Source organism: Triticum urartu, chromosome 5 (genome assembly GCF_003073215.2).
Source record: "Triticum urartu cultivar G1812 chromosome 5, Tu2.1, whole genome shotgun sequence".
NCBI classification, from domain to species: Eukaryota; Viridiplantae; Streptophyta; class Magnoliopsida; order Poales; family Poaceae; genus Triticum; species Triticum urartu.
Window position 1 is genome coordinate 538,013,125 of NC_053026.1, and position 7,085 is coordinate 538,020,209.

A 7,085-nucleotide genomic window follows, 5' to 3' on the forward strand; every position below is an offset into this window, starting at 1 on the left:
CACATTGATGGGTATCATGATGGATTTGTGGAAATTTATTTTCAACCCTGTTTGTGCGGCAAAATGCTTCAGCAGATTATCCACTTGCTCAAGTTGGCTTTGAATGGCAGGAAGGGTTAAAATTGTATATCTGCATACTGAATCACTGGAAAGTCTAGGTTGGAGTTTGAATTCAGAGGTGTGTGAATGATATATGAAGATCGCAGCCATGCACGTTGTTTTTCCCCTGGAAGGGTTTTATAATTGTTAAAGAAAATGGTGTTGTGTTTTTATTTGTCAGTGAACCGAGGAACAATCCCAATGTCAAATCAAGCTGTAAAAAATTGCAGTAATATCAAACAAACCGGTAACATTTCTAATTATTATGCAGACAAGCTTACAAATCATATATTGCGAGCACAATAGATTTAATGTCTTAAAGCTTATCAAAAACAAAACAAACAAAAACTCCAACTTACCCCAGTACATTGCCAAGGGCACAAAGTTTCAGACCCTAATAATACACCACAAGACCCTGAAGTTTGATACTTATTCTGAGTTCTGACACAGATACCTGATAGTACCACAGAGTTCATACCCGTAGTACACTGCTAGTGCTTCCGATACTATTTTACAGGCATATGGGGAGCCCCATCATCACAAGATCCCTGAGAACCAGCACCGGAGTTCTCAGGGAAGAGGTAATGCGACGTGGAAGGACACCCCAATGCAGTAGAGCCAAGAATGATTTGCCTGCAGACAACCAGACGGAGCCAGAGCCGGCCATGGCCGGCTCTTGATCTGGGTGCCTGCGTGTACCCCCCTCAAGTCACGCCTTGAGGAGCTCACAGCAGCCGTCGGCGGCCGTGGCCCACTTGAAGGGGGCGGATGCCCCGTGCTCGCCGTCCATGATGATCGGCAGCGGGGTGAAGAAGGGCGTCCGGAGGTGCTCGATGCTGTTGTAGTGGTCCACGTCGTCGTGGTCGTACATGCTCGACACCTCCGAGCCGGAGAGGCTCGAGATGCTGCTCCGGGAGTGCGGGTTGCTCGGGATGACGGAGCTCGGAGACGTGGCGAAGCGCGTGGGCGGGGCGCACTCTGCCCTCTTGCCTCCTCCTCCAGCGTCCTTGCCATTCCCCTCCTTCTTGGTGTTGAGGAAGCGCCCTCCCGTGCCCCTCGCCCGGCGCATCGCGTGGCGGTGGCGTGATTCGTGAAGATACGGCTGCGCCATGACCATAATCGATGAGGTAAATATTTTGCCTCCGTTTCAAAAAATGGTCATAAGCGGCGATGAGAGTATTTGAATGAAATGTTGAGTGACGTTTTTTTTGTTGGCAAATGAAGAGGTTTGTTTTCCCCGATCTCTGTAAATGACATGGACTTGGTGGTGGAAGTGCAGGCTTACCTTTCTTCCTTTCACCAGCTGATTCTCTCGCTCCACCTTGGCACGAGCACGGCGGCGGCGAAGGATGCCTTCATACTGCTTCGCATTCACGTAAATCGGCGCGTCAGCTGTTGCATTCAGTGGCAAGAGCAATCGGCCACCAGGCTACGAGCAACACAAAAAAAGAAGGCGGCGTTAGAGAATAATATCACAGAAAAAAGAAGGCTCCCAAAATAGAGCACACAAAACACACCAAAGCTTACCGTAGATTTCATCGCGTAAGTGGTAAGCAGGCCATAGCACTGCTCAGCTGAAGGATAACCAGAAGACATCTGAAACACATCTGGCAAGTTAGCAACTGAAAACTGGAGACATCCCGAAACAATTTTCAGCTGTAAAGTTGGACAAATTCCAACCATATTTTGAACATAAAATAGCAGTAATCGAAAAGCATACCATGGAAGGACCCGGGCCAAATTCGAAGCGACTGTTGTATTCCGGGAGCGGCGACTGCAGTGCGATGGTGGCGGAGTGCTCCATGGGCTTCTCTCCTTTGTTGCCTCCCGACTCCAAATTCCCTGAGCATCACAGTTTCTCAAAACCCCAACCACAAAAGTGTACTATGTAACCTAGATCAATTTTTTAAACTGCTAGATGCTGATGCTTCCTTATCTGCATTAGTATTATCGAAATGGAGATGTAAGCTTTATATTACTATACAGGTGAGCTCCATGTGGTTGGACAGACGTGTATGTTACTCATGGAATCTTTGAAGTGAATAGCTGTATCAGATTCCATCAAGAGCTACCGTGTAGCTGATTAGTATATGGTTAGACGAGGCCAAAACCAATTTCATGTTCAAAATGTCAAACAGTAACCATCAAACATGTGCCTTATCACATCACTGTAAAAGAAGCACATGTGCCTTATCACATTTTATTTTTGATAAAGGGCACTTTTATTGACTCATAATGACGCATCGCGGTAATATAAGCACGATGAGTTCACACCCGGCCTTCTGCATAACTGAGCACATAGAGATAGGGCATGCTTTCGTGTACATAAAAATAAATAGGGCTAATGATTGTGCGAACAAACACGGGAGCAGAATATCCAGCTCGGCTGTGAACTAATACCATCTTCATCAGAGAAAAGCTTATCTTAGTCAGTACAAAAATAACAGACTTGGAGACCCAACTGCTACGTCTTCAAAATATAATATTCTGATTGGTATTTTCTTTCATAATCTTGGGCTTAGGTAATCCGTGCCCTTCCAATATTTTGGATAATACTATAAAAGCAAGCCTGCAGCCCTCGTCACTCTTTAAACTTGTTCACAAGTCTTGTTCATCAGCACCCATCATACGCAAATTCATCTAGTAGTTCATACCAAGTTGTTGCATCATACATATTTTCTTCCGGGAAATTTTTTTTCGTCATATGAGGAGGAGAAAAGAGTGAAGTGCCATATCATTCTAAACTCACATGCATATCTTGGCAGAAGGGTCTGCCAAGATTTAAGATTTACTACATGATTATGGAATCCTATTTCAAACTAGGCCATGGGACATGTAATTCAACCTTGTGTTCACCGGCATGGTAGCATGCACAGATCCAAAGAAGCGATGCCAAATTCTTGCAATAGTAACCATTAATTCCACAAGCTGCTAGCAAGGAGGCAGAGCAGGCTCACCTTGGAACACCGAGAACTTGAGGACCTCAGGAGCCCCGCTCTTGGGCGCCGGCAGTGGATCCAGGATGCCCTGAGCTCTGGGCACGACCTGGAACTGGGCGTCCCGGCGAGGCTCCGCCTCCGGCGACGACGACAAGGCGGCCCCCGGCTCCCCGTACAGCATCTGGGACACCGTCCACCATGGCACGGAGGCTCCACCACCACCACCACCATTGGAGGCCTGCCCGAATCCGTCGTGGCCCTTGAAGCTCATCATCGCTGCCTAGCTTTGGCAAGGAAGGAATTAAACAAGAGTGTCAGAGGCTGGATTCTCTTCGGGCCAGGACAAGAATGGTGTTGCAGGATCTTTAGCCTAGCTAAGCGTCCAACCACCCATGCCAAACCAATAATTAAAGAGGAATTCAGAGAGATGAGTGTAGGAGCCGAGGAGGTGAAAACAAAAACGAGCAATCGCGGGGAATAAAAATTATGAAATTAAAGAACGAAGCAAGTGGGGAGGGAGGGGAGCTGCCCCCGAGAAGCAGGCAGGACAGATGGGGCAAGAACAGTAGCATCGAGATTCGAGATGCATGCCATGAGCTAGTGGATATGCCACAGGAAACGCGCAAGAAACCAAGACGCCGGCAGGGGAGACGACGGCCGAGATGAAATCCGAAGAGGCAGAAGAGACCGGGGCAGAGAGAGAGAGAGCCAGAAGAGGCGAACACGTTTTGTGTTGGCCAGAGAGAAGAGGAGCAATTTCCATGGCTGTGCCCACAAGGAGAGGAGATCAGCTTGGAAAGAAGAGAGCAGAGCCCCCCCTGACTTTCAGAAGGCCAGGGATTTTCCACCCAACAGCAGAGACAACTTTGAGCAGAGCAGAGCACTCGTACACGTATGGAAAACCGGAGAGGGGGATTTAGGACGAACCAGAGCGACGGCAGGGGCGGCCGGCGGGTGGTCGTCTGCGCCGCGGAGAGGGGAATCTATCAAGCAAAGCCCGCTCGCATCTCAGGCTCAGCTGGGGAAGACCATCTAATAATGGCAAGCAAGAAGCGGCACCAGAGAGAGGAGAGGAGATGTGGATGCAGGACTAGTATATGAATGAATGAATGAATGACAGTGGGGACGGACAGAGGGCAGAAACCAAGAAAGGTCTCTCTCTCTCTCTCTCCTCGGCCTCCCTCCCGGCTCGAGCTGAAAAGATGGCCACTAGCTCCTTCGGTGCAGCGGGCTTCCTTTAATCGCCTTTGCGCACCCCGGTCTGGCGCAACTTGGCGGTACTTTAGATTCCTGTAATAGCAGTACGGGCGCCGGAGCAGCAGGAGTACTACTTACTACTGGATCGATGATGAGCACGTAAGAATGGGATTGGACGATCGGCGATCGTGATTCTTCCCGGGACACACGCGCCGGTGGTGAGCCCGAGCCCGAGCCGTATCGTATGCCAAATTGGTGGCGCGCCTAGCTGGTTGGTGCTACTGTAGCTTGCCAACTGTGGGATGTTCTCCCTTCGTCCTTCCTTTTCCCTGTGTGCCTCCCTCCTGACTGAGAAAGGCACCGAGGAAGTAGAGTACGCACCAAATGTGGCCGCCGTGCGATGCCGGTACCCCTACATTTGTCCTCGGACCAACCAAACGGACCTAGGTTTTTCTTTTTTTGTTGAGGAACAACAAACGGACCTAGGTGATTGACATGCCTAGCTGCTCCTCATTTTCATCTCCGTCCCACTATCTTATTGATTGTGCTTCAGCGGACTCGCAGAAATGGGAGCACCTATCCGCGAAGAACTTTCAAGGTGAACATATTGTTCATCCATCTTCTTATTCGTTGTGTCCCGCGTCGCCCCCATCTTGGGCGATTCGGTACTGAGACGGCGAAGAGCGTGCTTGGGGTTCACCCAAACGGCTCTTCCGGCATGGCACGGTGGGGTGGCAGTTTTCTCCATGCTCCAGTGGTGGTGCCCTTCGGTAGAGGCCGGAGCGTCAGGATACACCGCGGTCGCAGTGCGGCTGTGGACGATCGCCGGATCTGGACGGCTAACCCCGGGGCTTTGAAGGTAATCTTGCAGATGCACAAGTTGTCGGTTGGATGTTCTTGGGATGGATCCGGGTGAAAACCCGGTCTATGGTTGGTGGCCGGAGCCAGTGATGGTGACGCCCCTGGCATCGCCTTCCTTCATGAAGGCATCATCGAGGTGAAGCTCCCAACTCCTCTCCCTACCTCCGAGGGAAGCCCTTGATCAGTCGACCGGATGATGGCGCGCTCTTGTGTTGTTCCCTTCTTGGGGGCATCATTCTTGGAGGTGTGCATTGGCTCGAGGGACCAGTGGACGGTTTTAGTGGTGGAGTGACGTCCCATGTCACGCATCGATGATGTGGAGTCTTGGTAGCATGGCGTAGCAGGGTCTCGGCAACGGATGTATGATGATGGGCATGCGTAGGGCGGTGTCGTTGTCTAGCGCCATGGTGGCGTCGACGGCAGACCTGCCAAGGTCGATCCGTCGGTACCTGCTCTGAAGATGGATCGGCGAAAGACCGCGGCGACGGCCCCTCAGAGTGCGTTGGACCGGTGTGTGTCCCAGACCCGCCAAGAGGCTTGGCTGGGGCCTCCGGCTTTAGATGTTAGGTTTTGATGCGAAGTCTGTTTGGTATTTGGCTTGAATTTTTTGACACCCCTTCATCAAGTGGTTAGGAGTTGCGATAGATGTTGCCCTGATGGTGGCTTCAGACTTACCGATGTATTACTTGTAAGGTCTTTGTGAATAATTAATAAAATGGTTGCATGCATCGCCCAGATGCAGAGGACGGGGGTCATCCTCCTTTTCCAAAAAGAACATCTTCTTATTCCCTGGAACCTAGCTTTAACCATCTGCCGTCGCTGCCCCACGCAACTTGTGGCTCCGCTCTGCTCGAGTCATAATCTTCATCGTGCCGCTCCCGACCATCCCTCCAAATCGCCAGTGGCGGAGGTCGAGGGAGCGAGGGGTTGAAAAAACTTCATAAGTACCATTTTATATCCCCCTGCATGCTCCAAGGTTGAAAATTTTGCAAGACAACCTTCAATTTTCCTCAAAAAACCACATAGGTACCATTTAAATTCTTGGAGGTGTGCATTGGCTCGAGGGACCAATGGACGGTTTTAGCTATGGAGCGGCGTCCCATGTCGCGCATCATGGAATCTCGGCAGTATGACGCAGCAGAGTCTCGGCAACGGATGTATGATGATGGACACGCGTAGGGAGGTGGCATTGTCTAGCGCCATGGTGGCTTCGACGACAAACCTGCCAAGGTTGATGCGTCAATACCTGCTCTGAAGATGGATCAGTGGAAGACAACAACGATGACCTCTCAGAGTGCGCTAGATCGGTGTGTGCCCCAGACCCGCCAAGAGGCTGGGCTGGGGCCTCCGACTTTAGATGTTAGGTTTTGGTGCGAGGTCTGCTTGGTATTCGGCTCGGACTTTCAGCACCCCTTCATCAAGTGGTTAGGAGTTGTAATAGATGTTGCCATGATGGTGGCTTCAGACTTACTGATGTATTACTTTGTAAGGTCTTTGAGAATAATTAATAAAATGACTGCATGCATCACCGAGATGTAGAGGTCAGGGGTCATCCTCCTTTTCAAAAAAAATCATCGTCTTATTCCCCGCGGCCTAGCTCTAACCATCTGTCGTTGCAGCCGCAGGAAACTCATGGCCCCGCTCTGCCCAAATTATAATCTTCATCGTGCCGCTCCCGACCATCCCTCCAAATCGCCAGTGGCGGAGGTCGAGGGAGCGAGGGGTTGAAAAAACTTCATAAGTACCATTTTATATCCCCCTGCATGCTCCAAGGTTGAAAATTTTGCAAGACAACCTTCAATTTTCCTCAAAAAACCACATAGGTACCATTTAAATGTGTGTCCCCACCTGCTCCCCCCCTCCTTCCTTGAAAATTTTGCAAAGATACCCATCAAATTTCCTAAAAGAACGCATGGGTACCATTTAAATTTGTGTCCTCCCACCCCCTAAGGTTTGGTAATTTATTCCCCATCCCCCCCCCCCCCCCCC

General features: G+C 50.3%; 1 protein-coding gene across 2 annotated transcripts; it reads right to left on the reverse strand.

Moving 5' to 3' along the window:
- Positions 1–329: 329 nt before the first annotated feature.
- LOC125510505 (nuclear transcription factor Y subunit A-10-like) lies at positions 330–4,246 on the reverse strand. 2 transcript variants are annotated; one of them, XM_048675713.1, is made up of 6 exons: positions 3,966–4,246; positions 3,057–3,318; positions 1,820–1,941; positions 1,627–1,695; positions 1,385–1,528; positions 330–1,201 (listed from the first exon to the last, which is right to left on the reverse strand). In XM_048675713.1, exons 2-6 carry the CDS (start codon positions 3,310–3,312, stop codon positions 809–811), a joined length of 984 nt encoding a protein of 327 aa, XP_048531670.1. In that variant the 5' UTR covers positions 3,313–3,318; positions 3,966–4,246; the 3' UTR covers positions 330–808. The 2 variants fall into 2 exon arrangements, with proteins under 2 accessions (XP_048531670.1, XP_048531669.1); XM_048675712.1 differs by having other exon boundaries at positions 3,057–3,322; positions 3,966–4,245.
- Positions 4,247–7,085: the final 2,839 nt, after the last annotated feature.

What these genes read in the sequence shown, in the direction of transcription:
- LOC125510505 (XM_048675713.1), bottom strand. Translation starts at nt 3,312, where the DNA reads ATGATGAGCTTCAAGGGCCACGACGGATTCGGGCAGGCCTCCAATGGT. An exon ending in TTGGCCCGGGTCCTTCCATG is followed by an intron (nt 1,696 to 1,819) that starts GTATGCTTTTCG and finishes GATGTGTTTCAG; the next exon opens with ATGTCTTCTGGTTATCCTTC. An exon ending in AGCTGGTGAAAGGAAGAAAG is followed by an intron (nt 1,202 to 1,384) that starts GTAAGCCTGCAC and finishes GTCATGGCGCAG; the next exon opens with CCGTATCTTCACGAATCACG.